We start from the raw sequence: 19,939 nt of genomic DNA, 5'->3' as shown, positions 1-19,939 counted from the left end.
GGCATTCCTTGCCCCCAGACCAACTTTCTTGATGCTTTTCTAACTTCTTTCTTGCTTCCTTTATGTCTAAGTGATTTCTAAAATGAAGGAAAGGAAAATCTCTGATTCCTTTTTTTTTTTAATGTTTACTTATTTTTGAGAGAGAGAAAGAGAGACAGAGCACGAGCGGGGGAGGGGCAGAGAGAGAGGGAGACACAGAATCTGAAGCAGGCTCCAGACTCTGAGCTGTCAGCGCAGAGCCCGATGTGGGGCTCGAACCCACACGTCACGTTCTCATGACCTGAGCGGAAGTTGGATGCTCAACTCACTGAGCCAGCAGGTGCCCCAAAATCTCTGATTCTTGAAAATACTTATGAGCAACTGATGCTGAAGATGCTCTGTTCTTCAGCATATGGGAAGGAGAAAAACTAAAGTTGTAAAGAAGGCCAGAGCATGCCTTACACAAATGAAATCCCGTCTGGTAAAGGAGTTGGAACCACTAGGTTAGTACTATCTTACGATGTTAGATTCAGTTGGTAACGAGCAGTTTTCTTTGGCTCTAAAGGAAAACGCTACGTAAGTAGGTGAAGAGCCTACAACTTAACGTTACCTGGAATTAACCCAGCTTAGCAAGTGCTCTGACTGATGAATGAAGTTAACAGCCATGACCGAAGTGAGATGTTAGATGGGTTATCTGAGGATTGTTACTTACCTGAGCACGTCTCCTCTTTGCCACAGAGCTGGTAACAGAGAGCAAGCTGTTCGCACCAGAGCTCTAAGGCAGTGCTCCTCCAGCTATCTGGTAGATGACTAGTTTTTGGTCTTGTTTAATTTCCATTCTATTGCAGACCAATATATTTATAAAAATTAAACACTAAAAAAATGAAATGGAAAAAAAGGCATATGAACTACAAGCCCAAATGCAGTGTAATCATATTGAAGAGGCATACGATTACTTATATAATTGTAATGTTTCTATCATATACAGTGTGCTGAAGGCTTTGTCTCAGTTTCACACTTCCCTTTTGCAGACCGGTTTGGGTTGTAATGCCATCTTCTTCCTGTGTTAAAATCGTATAAACCCATAGGTATGCAGCTGAAACTAGTGCTGCTCTCACTTCAGTAAGGGATTCAAGATGACCAGTAATGCGCTCAAGCCCCGGGAACTGTCTGGGACAGGTAGTGTAGTTCAAAATCAGTGTCGCTTTTTGAACAAGCTCTTTTAACAGCCAGATCTTTCCTTTTAAATGACCTTATAGGACTGTTGTGAGGATGTAATGCATTAATATAAGGGCGAGGCTGTATTCTAGGCCATAATAAGAACTTTAGAAGATGTTGAGGATTATACTCCTTAGATTATGAAAACTCCTTCAAGGTTTTCATTTTTAGAACTTTGTTCTAAATTATAATTTTTTCTAAAGTTTATTTATTTTGAGAGAGAAAGAGAGAGGAGGGGAGGGGCAAGGAGAGAGGGAGAGAGAGAATCCCAGGCAGGCTCCACACTGTCAGCGCAGGGCCCAGCACAGGATTCGAACTCCTGAACTGTGAGATCATGACCTGAGCCGAAACCAAGAGTCGGATGCTTAACCAGCTGAGCCACCCAGGAGCCCCTTAAGTTATAATTTTTAAGACTTTATTTTGAAACAGACTCCTAATAGAATTCCTCCATCCCATTCTCCAGTTACAGAAACTTCTCAGCGTTTTTGTTTGGAATCTGAAAGGTCTTGTTTGGGGATTGGCATTCCTATTCACCATGAATGTTCCATTTGGAGAGACCAAGCCTTCTCTAGTCTGCCCGCCTTATAGTATTTTTCTTAGTATTTGCCTTTTTTTTCTTCATTAGTTCTCATTTTAAGCTTTGTTTTATTTTTCGTGTGTTTAAAAGTTTTATGTCTAATTATCATAACTCATTCATGATAAGTATCTTTGGGACTTTGAGTCACCAACAAAACAGACATTTGTGTCTAAGGAATAAATTTGTTCAGCATGCTTTTCTGACAATTGGTTCTTTTTGAAATAGATGTGACAAAGTGGTATTTTTAGAGGCTTTTGCATTGTCTGGTATATTAACGTTTTATTCTCTTCGGGTAATGCAATAAATGTGGTGCCTGTTTGGAATTTCATTTCTAAATTCAAACAGTTTACACTTTGCTTTCTCTCTACCCATACCTGGAAAACAATTATGTCTTAGAAGATTATTGTTTCATAAGTGTCTTTGCTTGATAAAAATGTTTGGATCAAATAAAAACTAGATAAAATCTGGTCCAATATTTTCCTGAAAAGCTTTCTTTTCCCTAGGATATTATGTGGATAAGTGCTATTGAAACTTATCTGTTTAATAATATTAATAATAGTTAATGCTTATTGAGCTCCTTCTGTGAAGTGCCAGGCACCGATACGCGGTATCTTATTTAATCTCCAAGAGGAGACAGATAGGTACTGGTATACCTCACTTTACAAATGTGCATACTCAAGGCTTGGAGAGTGTGGTAGACACTGGTAGAGGTGGGATTTGAAACTAAGTCAGTTTGACTGCCAGTCCAAAGCACTTGACCGTTAGATATTTCCTTTTCTGATGAACACTGTAAAGAAGGAATGAAAGACCATGGGTCTAGATTGGCACCTTAGCTCCCCAAATTAGGAACATCATAACACCACTAACTTTACCTCCATTAGGAGATATCCCCAAGTTAGGAATATCTTTCACATCACGGACATTCTACCTTCCACAGTACATCTCCTGCCTTGTGCTTTGTCAGTGTAGCAGAATTGAAACTACAGAGGTAAACCACCTTCAAATAGCATTGAAACCTTTAAGAAAGAGCGGAATATATCCTAAATGCCTTTAAATTGACACCTGCCAACTTAGAATCTGAAGCAGTTCCCATTTTGAACTGTCCAAAATTAATTTCATACTTCGTAATCAAGTCAATTGTAAATTGTGATATTCAAGAATTCGCATCGGAGGCGCCTGGGTGGCTCAGTCGGTTAAGCGTCCGACTTCAGCTCAGGTCACGATCTCGCGGTCCGTGAGTTCGAGCCCCGCGTCGGGCTCTGGGCTGATGGCTCAGAGCCTGGAGCCTGCTTCCTATTCTGTGTCTCCCTCTCTCTCTGCCCCTCCCCCGTTCATGCTCTGTCTCTCTCTGTCTCAAAAAGAAATAAACGTTAAAAAAAAAAAAAAGAATTTGCATCGTTTTTGAGGGAAGAAGACCTAAAATGAATTCAGAATGCCTCTGTATGTGATAGTCTTAACCCTTCCTGTTATTGAAGAATTTAGATGTGCAACTTTGTTGAATGATAACAAGATTTAAGATCCTCTGTAGTTCAGTTTGAAATCCCAGGTAATAAGTAGTAATGCTAAATGTAGTACAGGTGTTTCTTAAAACCTGATGGAATTGTGGAAGTCTCAGTCTGCCTCAAATACTAGTATTGAATGTCTAATTTTATTGAAATAAAATAGAACTAGGTAGCAGTTGGTCTGGAAATTCTTCTGCCCCAGTTATATGGATTTTTAAGTGATGAGGCCTTGGGGTTAACTACTGGATAATTACATCTAAGTATCTGTTGCAAGCCCTGTATGTCACTGGGGGTCAGTTTTCTAGTAACCAAAAAATATACCCTAGCTTCTACACCTTACATATTCCTTTCATTAATTCTTCATGCATTTGACAAAGGCAAATTGGGGAATCAAGATGGATGCTAAAAGCAAAAAAAAAAAAAAAGAAAGAAAGAAACAATGAAATAGGTTTTGTGTTGAAGCAGTTGAGCATAATGTTTAAGAGTACAGATTCTGGAGCTAAATTACTAGATTCAGATAGTGACTCTGCCATTTGCTGGCTGTTGTGAGCCTGGGCAAATTACTTGGACATTTTATGACTCTTTTGTAAGATGAGTATCTATCTCATAGGATTGTTGTGAGGACTAAATGAATTAGTATATGTAAAGCAATTATAGTAGAACATGCTTAACATAGTACTTAAAAAATATTGGCTATTATGATAGAGATGAAGGAGAATATTGGTAGCACCTCTGTTATATAGAAATTGTCCATCCGGAAACCTCATTAGTCTAAAGGATCAGAAAAGTCTCTGATTAGCTAAATAGGTAGACTGACTGTCCCTGGCTGTCACTTCTGTGTATCATTTTTTGTAATTCTAGTGGGTTAGTATGCCAGTTATCAATTTACTGCCTCTCAGCTCCAAATTCACTCTCCGTTGACCACTCTGCAGAAATGGATCTGGGCCCTTTAAATATCTTTCCTTTGCCAGCTGGCACAACATCGTACTTTGTCAATAGGGGATACTGGAGAGAAATTTAAGAGGAATGGCTTTTCCTTCTTGGTCCATGCTTGCCCAGCAGGCTCCTAGGCAACTATTCTGGCAACAATTCTTACAGGCCAGGCTGCCCAGCTTCCCCTGCAGGCTCCTCGCAGTGCATATGTTTGACTTCTCAGGCCTCTGGAAGGCTTCTCCAGGGCCCAGCTCCTGCAGGCAGGTTTTCAAGACCCAGACTCCCGCTGAGCACATACTTCTCCGGCACCCAGCACCCAGCAGTTCTCACTGGCAGCACTTCCCCTTGGCAGTGTTGCAGGAGAGCCTCTCCAGTAAGACACTTTCCCATAAACAGCTTTCCCCAACAGCCAAGAGTGCAGATTTCCAGCAAGTTCCACCAGTGTAGCACCACAGAAACTTCTCTGCTTGTAATATTGTGACTTATAATCAGTATATATTTGGTCTTCCTGTTTCTGGCACAAAGCTCTTAAAACCCTTGGAATTTCCCAAGTGATGAGAGCCATAAAGGTATCTTCTGGCTGTGAATGAGATGATTTTTAGAACGCCCATGGTTAACGTAGGGTTGGAGGCTGGTTGCCAGGGGAACCAACCAACTGAGGGATTGGAAGGTTGGAACCTTCATTCCCAGCTGGGAAGAGAGAGGGGCTGGAGGTGAGATCAACTGCCAGTGGCCAGTGATTTGATCAATCTTGCCTAGGTAATGAAGCCTCCATAAAACCCCAAAAAGACAGGGTTCAGAGAGCTTCTAGGTCGATTGACACATGGAGGTGCTGGAAGAGTTTTACGCCTGGGGAGGGCATGGAAGCTCATCGCCCTTTCCCCATACCTTGCCCTGTGTATCTCTTCCATCTGGCTATGTCTGAGTTCTGTCTTTTTACAAGTAACTGGTTAATCTAGTAAGTAAAATGTTTCTTTGAGTTCTGTGAGCTGCTGTCTCAGGTTAACCAAATCCAAGGAGAGGGGATCATTGGGACCTCCAGTTTATAGCCAGTCAGACACAGCTGACAAACCTGGACTTGCACCAGTGTCTGAATGTAGCCAGGGCGCAGGGGTGCAAGAGCACCCCGTTTGGCCACTGGCCACTGACCAAACCCAAAGGCAGAGAGATGAGAGGTGGTAAAACAAGAATTTATTTCAGCGAGGCCAGCGCTGGGAAGACAGTGCACTGGCATCTCAAAACTGTCTCCAAAGGGCCAAAAATACTTTCAGGTTTCTATAGGAAAATGTCGGGCAAGGCCTGATGGGTAGATGCAGGATAATCAGGTCAGTCATTGCCTTGGGGTCAGTTATACAGGGTCTTGCTGGCTCTAGGCAGCCCTTTATTGCTCTCAAGGGGGTAGTTTCAAAGGGGGTGGTTTCAGTTCCCTTCAGGGGATGTTTGGCCCTCAGGGTCTTTTGTCTGAGTTAAGAGATAACCTGGAAAGAAGAACTTGATCAGTTAGAAAGTTAGAATGGAGGTAATTGAAGTCCTCTTTCATGAAGGTGAGGGGCAGTCTTGTAGGACTGAACCCTTAACCTGTGGGAGCTGATGTCTCCAGCAGATAATGTTAGAACTAAGTTGGATTGTGGGACACCCAGCTGTGCCCCAGCATTGCTTGATGTGGGGAACCCCTCACCCCCCAACACACACACACACACCCCAAAATTGGTCCCAGAATCTTTAACCTCTCTTCACTGAGCCCCAGCCATGCCCCTTCCAGCAGGGTTTGGATTTCAGTCTACATGGGACCTCTTTGACCACCCTTACCTCAGTCTTACAGTAGACACTCCTCCTTTTATCTGCTATTCTTACATTCTTTAGAGGTCTTGTTTATTAGCTCATTTCTCATTATTCCATCCCCAGTTTTAAGCTTTCTCTGTTCAAATTATGATTTTTCTTTCTTGATTGGACCCTGACTAATACAACTGTGTAATGGGTGATAAAAATCGAATAACTACTAAGACTGAACAGTGAATCAGGCCTGGAGGAAGATAAGGCAGTTCAAGTGCCATGATGTGAGGTAGCTGACCTTCAGTGTCAGTGTCTGGAAGTCATTAGGGAGTAGTGGAAACTGTGGTCATCTGAAGAACTTGGGCCATTTGACGACCCCTGCCTTGGTGTCACCAAATCTTCCTCCTCTTGAGAAGCTGGAAGTCAGGATTTTTCATGAAATTTTCTGAATTTTACATTTTGGCTACCGAATCAAATATTGTTACATCGCTGGGTGGGCCAAACAGCCCATGTTTGTGAGTTGCCAGTCTAGAACTTCTGGGCTGGACTGATTTCTAAGCTCTTAGAAAACTAGAAGTAGCAGACTAGGAGGTGTGGGGGAAGCAAGGAGAGGAGACACATTGTAACACACTAACCAGAGGGGGAGACTGGAAAACACTTCGAACTATTACAAAACATCAAAGTGCAGTCCTTTGGAACCATTTAATAACGGAGAAAACATCTCCCTGTTCACATTAAGGGCATTGTGCTTTCTAATCTGACCACAGTGCAATAATAGTAATAATAGCTACAGTGTAAGTTTATGTGTTAAGTGCTGTGTTGATTTTAATAGTAACCTTGAAAGGGAAGAATTTTTGTCCTCTTTATAGATGAGGAAACTAAGCTCATACTGATTTTACAAAGTTCAAAGGGGCTATTTATATAGCCGCTAAATAAATGAACAAAAATTCTTTCCTTGAAAAGAATGGCTATATAATACAGGCTGTCTGTGAAAATTTAGAAAATATGTTAATCTGTAAAAGGAAAATAAAATCATCTATTATCACGTTGTCCAATGAGAATCACTAGTAACATTTTTTATTTCTTTCCATTCTTTTTTTTCTACTTGTCTACATTTTTAACGTGGTTAATTATGTGGTTTATGTATAATTTTGCATTCTCCCTTCTTTTACCTGGTAGTATAACATAAGCATTCTATTACTAAAATTGTGTTCTAGGCATTTTTTAATGTTTTCATTACGTTCAGTTATTTTATGCATAGAATTTTTTTTTTTAATTTTTTTCAACGTTTATTCATTTTTGAGAGGCAGAGAGAGACAGAGCACAGGTGGTGGAGGGGCAGAGAGAGAGGGAGACACAGAATCTGAAACAGGCTTCAGGCTCTGAGCTGTCAGCACAGAGCCCGATGTGGAGCTCAAATCCACGAACCATGAAATCATGAGCCAAGCCGAAGTTGGACACTTAACCAACTAAGCCACCCAGGCGCCCCTGCATAGAAATTCTTATATATTTAATTTGTTCTCAAAATTTTGCCATGGTAATAGTGTGGAATAAACATTTTTGTGTCTAATGCTATGAACATAGTTCAGAGTATTTCCTCAGAAGTAGAATGACAGGATCAAAGGGCATAAATGTTCTTAAGGTTCTCAATCTGTATTACCAGGTTTTTTAATGCATTTTTTTCCAACAAATGCAAATGACACTGTATTCTCACAAACATTGAATATTTTTATTGTTAAGTTTTAAAACTTTGCTAATTTAATAGAGAAAAATGTATCTTTATTTACTTTTTCTCAGGTCAACTGAACTTCTTATCTATTTTTTTTTTTTTTCTTATCTATTAATAATACATGTATCGCCAGGTTCTGGTGTTTTCCCAGGTTCTTTCCCAACAGGTTTTGGTTTGTGTTTGTTTTTGTAGTCACACTGAACAGTCTTACGGGATTTCCATTTATGTTTAGTTGTTTTATGTTTGAAAAGACTGCTCAAAAAGAAAAACAAATTAGTCCTGTCTTCCAAGGTTGGAGGAAGCGGCATTAATAAAGTATTGCTTGTTCTTACCTCTATGTCAAATGAATTAGGACAGGGGAAGCCTGTATGCCACTGGGAAAATGGCAGATTTGGAGCCTCGTTTGCTTGAATTTTTACCCAAGTATCCGGGTTTTGAGTTCTTATTCTTGCGAAGGAGGGGCCTAGGAGCCCTTTATGCGTGCTGCTAATGATGTTGGAGATAAGTGCCCACGGTCCTCTGTGCTGAGTGAGCTGATGTCATGCACCTACGTGGTGATACTGGCAGTGCCATGTGCGCTTCTAACAGAGGAGGACACTGAACTTGCTCAGGGTCACGCTGCGGCAACTTAGAAGCAGGAAACCTTTGGGCGTCTAGTCTCGGCTGTAAGGACTTGAAGGACAAAGTTCATATTTAAGTTTTCTTCATCATCTGTTACTGACAATTAAAAGCAGGTAATATAGCAGTTAAAGTGAATATCGTAAAGTTAAAGGAAGTCCCTCCTTGAAGTAGGTTTGTGTGTAAGAATATAAAGATGGCCTTTGTTGCTTGAACAGTAGTACTTTGCACTTGGGATATTTCATTGCTGCAGTGCCTAGAGCTTTGAAGGGAGTAGTCTTATAATAAGTGACACATCTTGAATTTTTTCGGAGACTATAGTTGATGCTGTCAGTACTAAAATGAGCATGGTACAAGGGGCATTGAAATAAACTTTTAAATGCTAAAAGCTTTAAATTAGTGGCTTATATTTCATCAAACCAAATAATTTGACTGTTTCTATGAGCAGTGAAGAAAAACCATTTAACTATGTTGGTGTCTGCCGAGAAAATTAAACTGACTTCCAAGCTTTACACTGATAGTTAATGGCATTCAATACAAGCTGTTTTAATTAATACATCTGGTCAGTCCTTTGGCTCAGTCAGGCTGCAGCTGTGAAACTGTAAAATGAAATAACGTAAAGCCAATGGCATTGCATGGTTCCTGCCTCTCGAGCAAATACGTCATTTCTCTGACAGAAATTATTACTTTGGGCACTCTCTTTTTATCTTGAACCACACTTGGAATTTGTAGTTCTTCATTTAAGTACATCCTAACAGTGATTTACCAAAAGCAAAGGAGAGAACCTGTTGGCATTTTAACTTTGACATATATACAATTTTGAGATTGAATCTCAAGTTGTGAAGCTCTGTGAAAAAATAACAGCTATACAGATAACATGGAGCCACGTCTCTAGTGCTTGAAATAAATCAGATTGCATCTAAAATAGTTTAGGTAGTTAAGAAATTAGTAAAAAATAAAACTGGAAACTATAACCAGTGGCAGTGATTGACTACTGGTTCTTTTTTTCATCAGAAGTGTTACCTCTGTAGTATTAGTCACCCTGAGAAGGTTAGCAGACATTTATCAAGCTCATAAAAGTTGTGGAGGGTAAATAATCTCTGTATTGCCTGGTTGAAGATTGAAATGGTGACTAAACAAGGTTTTGAGCTCCTTGGGGAAAAAAAAATAAGTGTCATTTCAGGTAGTTGTATTAATGAGACAAATGACAACATTACCTCACGTTCGCTTTGATGGAATCCTGTTATGGTTCTTTATTATATGTACTTGAATACCCTTTGAGCCGAAGCATAAATTCTAAAGCAGCTAACCACTGAAAATTCTTGACATGGTTACACTTGTAAGGAATATGTTAGGCCTATTTCCCAGGCCTGATGAAGCTCCACTGCATTTGTGTATATGTTGATATTAGAGCCAGTGACATGGGGGGTACCAGTCCCTAGTGCTTTGCATGGTGCCGGGCATTTAATTCATTCTTCCAATAAATTTTTAGGGAGAATCTGGTATATGCCAGATTCTGTCCTATAAACTGCTGAACGTTGAGCAGTAAATTAAAAACAAAAATCCCTTCTCTCATAGAACTTACAATTTTGGGAGGGAAGGACAAACATAGTACTCAGTGGATGTTTAACTTCATTTGGTAAATGTGCTTTACTTAATTTCAAAAGGAACTAAAACATAATGCAGTTATTTTAGCTTGCTTGGTTTTTCCTCTAAGAAAGTACTATAAAACTAGTTGACTTTACTCATGTTTACCTTGATCTCTTCTCACAATTTCTCAAATTCTTTGTTTCTAAATTTGCTTATGTATTATAATACAGACCTCATGTTTACACTGCAAGTCAGGGTTTTCCAGGCTTTTGGGTTTCATGGTCCAGTAATATATATATTTTTTAAGTTTTTATTTATTTATTTTGAGGGAAAGAGAGAAAGGGAGAATCCCAATCAGGCTCCGCCATTTTGGCACAGAGCCTGATGCAGGGCTTGATCTCATGAAACTGTGAGATCATGACCTGAGCCAAAATCGAGAGTTGGACACTTAACTAATTGAGCCCCAGGCTGGTAATACTTTTGAATTTAGGGAAGATTGACACAAGATTGCTTGTTTTTAATTTTGCCAAGTGGAGACACTAAAAAACAAAAACTATTGTCACCAGATGGTTTTTTAAAAGAAAGGACATTTTAAGACCAAAAAGTAGGTAGGGCATAATCTCAGAAGAAAGAATAGTCCTCTACATTGAAGAAATAAAACCTTAGGAAAAGCTTGCTACGTTGTCCTCCTCTTACTTTGCCCTGGACCTTTAGAAACTGTCAATAGAGAACAAATATAACTATAATTTTGGTTTTCCTCTTGATGTTGCTGAGGGATTCTTCCGGCTCATACTGTTTAAAGAGGTTGTACAATTGCATGTTATCTTTTTTCAGATAATGGGTTGTATGGTTTTTTTTTTTTTACATATTTATTTTGAAGGAGAGAGAGAACACACACACATATGCACACAAATGGGAGGGGCAGAGAGAGAGAGGGAGAGAAAGAATCCCAGGGAGCCTCCGTGTTGTCAGCGCAGAGCTCAACTTGGGACTCAATCTCATGAACCGTGAGATCATGACCTGAGCCCAAATCAAGAGTCTGATGCTCAACAGACTGAGCCACACAGGCGCTCCCAGACTGTATGTGTTGTGCCATGTGGTGGACATTGTCTTCGAATGTACAGGGCAACAGTGTGCATTGTCAAATCTAATCATGCTCCTGCCACTAACTAGCCCTAGCCATGTGATCTTGAGCAAATTATTTCTCACCTTTGGCCTTTGGTTCTTCATCCGTGTTATCAAGAGAGGATCATTTTTTACATTTTCTTTGAGTTCTTAAACTTGGATTCTATGTCAATAACTTTGGTAGCTAGTATCCCTCTTTTTAAAGTATGCACCTAAAGATTAATAAAATAAAAATAAACAATTTTTGTTGTGTCTTTCTAAAGATTTGGACCAAGTTCCTTTTCATATTCTTCCAGCTGAGCGTTTAATTGTTCATACGTGATTAAAAAAGAGATGTAATTTCATGACTATGTGCTTTAAAGACTTACCATGATTTCTTGTAATGACATTTTGCTGCACATGGAAATGCAAGTGTTTTCAAGCTTACTAGGGCCTTTGGGACATTCTTACGAAATCTATTGCAATATATTTAGAAATATGGTCCATATAGGGGTGCCTGGATGGCTCAATTGGTTAAGTGATTCTTGATATTGGCTCAGGTCATGATCTCACGGAGTGTGGAGCCTGCTTGGGATTCTCTCTCTATCTCTCTCTCTTTCCCTCCCTCCCTCCCCCCCCTTCTCATTTCTTCTCTCTCTCAAAATAAATAAACATTAAAAATATATATATATATTGTCCATAGAAATAAGTGAACGGAATTATGGGTAATTTCACCTTGGAGAGAAGAATATCTAAAAATATTAGATTATTTTATTTATTTATTTTTTACTTTTATGTTTTATTTTTTAAAATTTACATCCAGGGACGCCTGGGTGGCTCAGTCGGTTAGGCGTCCGACTTCGGCTCAGGTCATGATCTCACGGTCCGTGAGTTCGAGCCTCGCGTCGGGCTCTGTGCTGACAGCTCAGAGCCTGGAGCCTGTTTCAGATTCTGTGTCTCTCTCTCTCTCTCTGACCCTCCCCCATTCATGCTCTGTCTCTCTCTGTCTCAAAAATAAATAAACGTTAAAAAAAAAATGTAAAATTTACATCCAAATTAGGGTTAGCATATAGTGCAACAGTGTTTTCAGGAGTAGATTCCTTAGTGCCCCTTACCCATTTAGCTCATCCCCCCCTCCCACAACCCCTCCAGTAACCCTCAGTTTGTTCTCCATATTTATGAGTCTCTTCTGTGTTGTCCCCCTCCATGTTTTTATATTATTTTTGTTTCCCTTCCCTTATGTTCATCTGTTTTGTCTCAAAATCCTCATGAGTGAAGTCATATGATTTTTATCTTTCTCTGACAAATTTCACTTAGCATAATACCCTCCAGTTCCATCTACGTAGTTGCAAATGGCAAGATTTCATTCTTTTTGATTGCTGAGTAATACTCCACTGTGTGTGTGTGTGTGTGTGTGTGTGTGTGTGTGTGTGTACACACATACCACATCTTCTTTATCCATTCATCCATCATTGGACATTTGGGCTCTTTCCATACTTTGGCTATTGTTGATAGTGCTGCTATAAACGTGGGGGTGCATGTGTCCCTATGAAACAGCACACCTGTATCCCATGGATAAATGCCTAGTGGTGCCATTGCTGGGTCGTAGGGTAGTTCTATTTTTAGTTTTTTGAGGAACCTCCATACTGTTTTCCAGAATGGCTGCACCAGCTTGCATTCCCAAGATTATTTTATTTTTTTAAAGTTTGTTTATTTTGAGAGACAGAGAAAGCACAGGTTGGGGAGGGGCAGAGAGAGTAGGGAAGAGAGAGAATCTTAGGCAGGCTCTGAACTGCCAGCAAACAGCCAGACATGGGCTCAAACTCAAGAAAATGTGAGATCATGACCAGAGCTAAAATCAAGAGTCAGAGGCTTAACCAACTGAGCCACCCAGGCGGCCCGCATTAGATTATTTTAAATAGGTTAAAATTTTAAAGGCAACATTTTAGGAGAATTCTTTGTTTACTTTATTGATTTGAAGGTCTTTTTCTTCATGCCCATAGATATCTAAGTTCTTCTGGATGGCATGTATCCCTCAGTTATCTTAAATTTCACCTGCGTCTTAATTTTGTAGTATGCGAGCCTCAAGAACTCACCTCTGCTCCTGCTTTTTATAACTTGTCTCAATGTAGTACTTCATATGAGCCAATGTAGAATATTTTAAAGCACTTGGTAAATGCCTAGTAAATTTGTGGATTGGTCCAGAATTGTGAATACTACTGGGTTTTCCATGCAGTCATTGACATAAAATTGTGATGAATGATTTTTTTTTTTTCAACATTTTTTTTTTTTATTTTTTTATTTTTGGGACAGAGAGAGACAGAGCATGAACGGGGGAGGGGCAGAGAGAGAGGGAGACACAGAATCGGAAACAGGCTCCAGGCTCCGAGCCATCAGCCCAGAGCCTGACGCGGGGCTCGAACTCACGGACCGCGAGATCGTGACCTGGCTGAAGTCGGACGCTTAACCGACTGCGCCACCCAGGCGCCCCGTGATGAATGATTTTTAAGAAATGTTTGAATGACAGATGAATTGTTTAAGAAAAAATTTTGGGGACGTGCCTGGGTGGCTTAGTCAGTTGAGTGTCCAACTCTTGGTTTTGGCCTAGGTCATGATCTCACAGTTTTGTGAGTCCCAGCCCCATGTCTGGCTCTGCACTGGCAGTGAGGAGCCTGCTTGGGATTCCTTCTCCCTCCCTCCCTCCCTCCCTCTCTCTCTCTCTCTACCCCTCCCCTGCTTGTGCTGTCTCTGTCTCAAAATAAATAAATTTCAAAAAAAAGAAAAAGAAAAAAATTTGGAAATGCCTTTTAGTATCCCACATAGACTCTGAGTTTGGTTTCAGAGAGTTGCCATGAAGAAGCTTTGTTAAAATTGAATGGTTCTAAAATGAATCCTTTCAAGGATCCTGGCTGAGTAAATTACTACCTAGGTAATTTTTATAGATCTGTAATTTTGTAGAGTAAAAGGTACCAATCTTAATAGTTCGATGAATTTTGGCAAATGTGAACAAATGTACCTAACATTCCAGTCAAGATTTAGAACCTTTCCATCATCCTAAAAAAGAAATAACCTGGTGCCATTTTCTAGTTAATCCCTCCTGCCACTGTATTTTCCCAGTAACCCCCATCTGCTAGGGGCAACCACTGTTGTGATTTCTTTTGCCAAGGCTTAGTTTGGCCTGCTTTTGAATTTCATATAAATAGGCTCAGTAAGTAACTCTTGTGTAAGGCTTCTTTCATTCAAACATCAGGACGTGTTTTTGAAATTCATTCAGGTTGCTGTATGTAGCGGTAGTTTATTCCTTTTTGTTACTGAGTTCCATCGTATGAATATATCACAGTTAGTTTATACATTCCCCTATCGATGGACATCTGATCCAGATTGTGCCTAGTATTGAGAAAGCGTCTACGAACATTCTTGCACAGGTTTTTTTGTGAACATTGTTATGTCTCCTGGAAAATACCCAAAGTGAAATTGTTGGTTTAACTTGATATGAGACTAATGGTTTTCCAAAGTGGTTGTACCATTTTATGGACCCACCAGCAACGCGTGAGTCTTCCAGTTGCTCTGTGTCTTTGCCATTACTTAGGTTTGTCAGCCTTTAATTTGAGCCAGTTTAGTGGCTGGACAGAGGTATCTTGTAATTTAGATTTGCGTTTTCCTGGTGACTAAAGATGTTGAGTACTCTTTCATGGGCTTATTGGACATCCCTATATCTTTGGTGAAGTGGCTGTTCAGTGTTTTACCCATTTTTTGTTGTGTGGGTTTTTTTGTTTGCTTTTGCCCGTTACTGAGTTGTGGAAGTTCTTTATCAGTATCTTAGGTTGGGTTCCCCAGAAAACAGACTCTGAGGAGGAGATTTGCACACAGGAAGTTTATTGGGGGATACTGTGGGGAATAACACCTGGGGAAGAACGAGCAGGATTAAGCAGATGGAGAAGTTGAACTGTTACTCGGTTATATTAGAGGCCTCAGCTCACCTTGCAGCAGGCTCTGAAGCTGGATGGCCCTTCAGAGATTTCCTGAATGGAGACAAGGAGACCTGGCTCTGTACCTCCCTCCATACAACCCAGTGGACTCGTCATGGGACATGGACTGCCCTGGGAGGGGTTTGTCAGTACTCTTTGGCCCAAGGTCAGGTCCTCACAGGGACTCAGCTGTCTCATCAGACTGCAACACTCCCCGTGGCTAGGGGAACAGGTGTCTCCAACCTGAAGGAGGTTGATGTGGACAGTGTTCCCACAGCGTCTGTTACAGGTGTATGTATTGTAGCTATTTTCTTCCTGTATATAGCTTGTCTGTTCATTTTCTTAGTGGGTCAGCAAATGTTTTAAGTTCTGATGTGGAATTTTTTTGTGTCCTTGATAAGAAAATTTTGCCAACACCAAAACTGCACAGATATTCTTCCTTCTAAAAGTTTCTGAGTGCTAGATTTTATATTAAGGTATAATCCATCAGGAATCAATTTTTATGTATGATGTGAGCTGCCACCCAAGTAATTCTTGAGGGCGATCAGCTCTTTTAAGTACATCAGTTTCATTTCTTCTCATCTTCCCTTAATTTGCACTACAGGGGCGTCTTTCATTTCCATTTCCCAGAGTCAACCATGGTCAACGTCAAGATGCTGACAGGACAGTTTTCTTCCCCAAGCAATGTATTCGCTAGTTTGATTCATGGAGTTCTGAAAGCAAGTCCCTAAAATGAAATGGTGTGCTCAGTGCAGTTCAGTTTACCATTATTGTCCTTCCTTAGAAGTAAAACTTTACATTCATGAACCTTTTTTAAAAAACAAAGGTGACTTTTAAGAATTTGTTGGAGAAAATGAGAAGACTGACTCACATAACCATGTCCCCTTCTACACAGAATAGAGCTGTTTTTCTGACTTGTGTTCTCTGTGCTCTGACAGTTTGTCTCAAATGAATGCTGTGATTAACAGTGCTTTGATGAGCTTAGTAACTTGTAAAAGACAAAAACTCTTAGAATAGCTCAGTATTAAATATTAAAATAGTAACACCAGTTGTTTGGTGTCATTTTTCCAAAATGCTTCAGTCACTTTCTCCTGTTGCCTCCTATATAAGACATGGACAACTGTTCTTATTTTACAGAAGAAAAGCTGAGGTACTGAATTATGAACCAGTTTGGACATGGGGCCATTTTCTGCCTCCCAAGCCAGTGTCTCCTACTACTGGATGCATTCAGAATGCTGTATCTATAAGTAGCTAATAACGGCCATCCTGAATGTATGAAGGACCCACCTGGCCTGTGTGCTGGGAAGCAGGGGGTTTCCCCTCTTGCTACATAGCAGGTATTAGCTGGTGCTCACATTGCAACTGTAGTTTCCCCGTTTTCACTGGAGACACAACGAGATCTAGATTCCTTCCTTCCTCCCAAACAAGGAAGGAGTCTTAATGCTTCAACCAGCCTTTCAACTAAGAACCCATTTTCCCACAGACACAGTATGTATACGTCTGTACGTGCATATGTTTGTCCCCCTAACCTCAGAGTCACAGGTTTAGTAGGAGAACAGAGATAATACAGATGGTTATTTTTCTTCACCTCATAAAGGAAACTAAAACAGAAAAGTGAAGCATGTACATGACACACCACTAATTATTAAAACATTTTCATGAACAACATACATACTACCCCCTTTTAGTTTTTTAAATCATTTTTCATACTGCTAAGACTCCAGGAAGCCATATAGGGCACACCACTGCTTCAAGACACTTTGAAATGTAATCTTACATATCTTGTATGTTGGGAGGCAATCTCTCAAAGAAAACTGGGTGGAAAGAAAAAAATCGAGATTAGGTTGGATTAAAACCGTAGATCATTTATGGCATTGATTGTGATGATGGTTTAACAGGTATATGCATATCTCCATACACATCAAGTTGTATACATTAAATATCTACAGCTTTTGGTATTTGAGTCATATCCATAGAACATTTTAGTACTGAATTAATTAAGCACATTTTTTTCATCGTACTACGTGTTCGTTGCAGCTCAATTATGAATACGTTTTACAAATTGTATGTTACATATTATGTTTATAAAGTATAAAGTCAAAAATTTGTTAATGTTTAATTTATACTTAACTCTACTTATGTATACTTGCATTACAAATAGGAGATTATCGTTGCATATTGTCTGCCATCAGCTTTTTCCTCATGGCAGTACATCATGAGTTTCTATATCCATGAATAGAATCATAGTGGGGGTTTTTATTTTGTTTTTTTTTTTATTTAATTTTTGAGAGACAGAGAGAGACAGAGCATAAGTGGGAGAAGAGCAGAGAGAGGGAGAGACACAGAATCCAAAGCAGGCTCCAGGCTCTGAGCTGTCAGCACAGAGCCCGATGGGGGCTCGAACCCATGAGCCACGAGATCACGACCTGACCCAAAGTCGGACGCTTAACTGACTGAGCCAGCCAGGCACCCCTCTTTTCAACAGTTTCTTATGTTTTCTTTCCAGGAGCGACTAAAGCTGGTGACTGTTCTGGGTGCTGGTCTTCTCTGTGGAACTGCGCTGGCGGTCATCGTGCCTGAAGGAGTACATGCACTTTATGAAGATATTCTTGAGGGTGAGAGAGAGAGAAGAGGGCCTTCTTTGAGAGATGTTGTTGACGTGGAGAGTTGAAAGGAGAAGCCTAGTGGGGTTTTTTTTCCTGAACATAGTTCATATTTACCATACAATTCTACCCTGAGAAGAATTCTTAAAACTTCTCTTCTGACATCTTTGACATTGAACACACCCTTAGTAGTTTGTGAATTGGATGCCCCAATGGCTAATGATGTTAAACACTTTTTCATCTGCTTGTTTATCTTTATTATGTGTTCTTTATGATTCAAATTTTTGCCTATTTTTTAAATTGTGTTTTCTGGGGTGCCTGGGTAGCTCAGTCAGTTGAGTGTCTAAGACTCTTGATTTTGGCTCAGGTCATGATCCCAGGGTCATGGGATCGAGCCATGCTTTGGGCCCTGCACTGAGCTTGGAGCCTGCTTAAGATTCTTTTCTCTCTCTCTCTGCCCCTCTACCTGCTCATACTGTCTCTTTCTCTCTCTCTCTCTCTCTGTGTCTCAAATTAATTAATTAATTTTCTTATTATTGATTTTTGAGAGTTCTTTATATATTCTAAACACAAGTTGTTATTTTTTTGTTTTTTGCTTTTTTAAGTAAGCCCTAGGCCCAATGTGGGGCTCAAACTCACGACCCCAAGATGAAAGAGTCACATGTTCTACTGACTGAGCTACCAGGCATTCTCTGGATACAAGTCTTTTATCAGATAGGTGATCTGCAAATATTTTCTCCTACTCATTGGCTTATTTTTTCATTCTGTTAACAGTATCATTCAGAGTAGTTTCTAATTTTGATGAAGTCCAATTTATCAATTCCTTCTTTCATGAATTATGCTTTGGAGTCATATCTAAAATCCCTTTGCTAAACCCAAGTTCACAAAGATTTTCTCTTTGGTTTTCTTCTAGAAGTTTTATAATTTTAGGTTTTACACTTAGATCCATGATCCATTTTGAGTTAATTCTGAATATGGTGTGAAGGTTTATTTTTTTGGATATGGATGGATGTCCAGTAGTTCCAACACCATTTGTTGAAAAGATTATTCCTTCTCTATTGAATTGTCTTTGCAGCTTTGTCAAAAATCAATTGACCGCACTTGTGTTGGTCTATTTTTGTACTCTCTATTCTGTTCAGTTGATCTACATGTCTTTCCTTTGCCAATACAGCATTGTCTTGATGACTATAACTTTATAGCAAATCTTGACATCAGATAGTGGAGTCCTTCTAACTTTGTTCTTATTTTTCAGAATTGTTTTGGTTAAACTAGTTCCTTTGCCTTTCTAAATAATTTTAGAATCAGCTTGTCAGTATCTACAAAATATGGTGAGACTCTGATTGAGTTGAATCTAAGCTTAATTTGGGGAGAGTTGACATCTTAAAAATACTGTATTTTCCAATTCGTGAATGCAGTATAGATCTCCATATTTTTTTAGGCCTTTGATTTCTTTCATCAGTGTTACAGTTTTTTGTTTTTGTTTTTTTTTATTTTTTTAAACATTTTATTCATTTTTGAGAGAGAGAGAGAGAGAGAGAGAAAGTGTGAGCAGGGTAGGGGCAGAGAGAGAGGGAGACACAGAATCCAAAACAGACTCCAGGCTCCGAGCTGTCAGCACAGAGCCTGATGCGGGGCTCATGTTCCCAAACCGCAAGATCATGACCTGAGCTGAAGTCGGCCGCTTAACCAACTGAGCCACCCAGGTGTCCGTTTTTGTTTTATTTATTTTATTTTTTTTTAATGTTTATTTATTTTTGAGAGAATGAGAGAGAGAGAGAGAAGCAGAGTGTGAGTGGGGGAGGTTCAGAGAGAGAGGGAGACACAGAACTTGAAGCAGGCTCCAGGTTGTCAGCACAGAGCCCGATGCGGGGCTTGAACTGAGATCACGACCCGAGCTGAAGTCGGACACTTAGCCAACAGAGCCACGCAGGTGCCCCTGTTTTGTATGGTTTTTTTGTTTTTTGTTTTTGTTTTGGGGTTTTTTTTTGGGGGGGGGGGGGGTTGGTTGTTTGTTTTTTAAGTAATCTCTACACCCAGCATGGAGCTCGAACTCAAAGCCCTGAGATCAAGAGTTGCATGCTCCACCAACGAGCCAGCCAGGTACCCCCAGTATTGTGGTTTTTAGCATACAGACCTGCAGGTATTTTGTTAGATTTATACCTCAATAATTCATGTTTTTAGTATGATTGTAAATGGTACCGTAAAAATATTTTGATTTCCAGTATTCTAGTATATAGAAATTTGCTAAACCTAACTTGTTATAGGAGTTTTTTTGTAGATTCTTTGGGATTTGCTAAACAATCGCATTGTCTATGAATAGAGACAGTTTATTGTTTTCCTTTCCA

General features: G+C 39.9%; 1 protein-coding gene across 3 annotated transcripts in view; it reads left to right on the top strand.

The window, feature by feature from the left end:
* Positions 1-19,939, top strand: part of SLC39A9 (solute carrier family 39 member 9) — a 53,453-nt gene that overhangs the window by 3,620 nt on the left and 29,894 nt on the right. For all 3 annotated transcript variants that reach the window (XM_049612581.1, XM_049612580.1, XM_049612579.1), the window contains exon 2: positions 17,498-17,606. In XM_049612581.1, the coding sequence (XP_049468538.1) occupies positions 17,498-17,606 (109 nt within the window). The remainder of the gene's footprint in view (positions 1-17,497; positions 17,607-19,939) is intronic.

The sequence above is a fragment of the Panthera uncia genome (genome assembly GCF_023721935.1).
Source record: "Panthera uncia isolate 11264 chromosome B3 unlocalized genomic scaffold, Puncia_PCG_1.0 HiC_scaffold_1, whole genome shotgun sequence".
Taxonomy (NCBI): Eukaryota; Metazoa; Chordata; class Mammalia; order Carnivora; family Felidae; genus Panthera; species Panthera uncia.
This window is presented reverse-complemented; position numbering and strand designations above follow the sequence as displayed.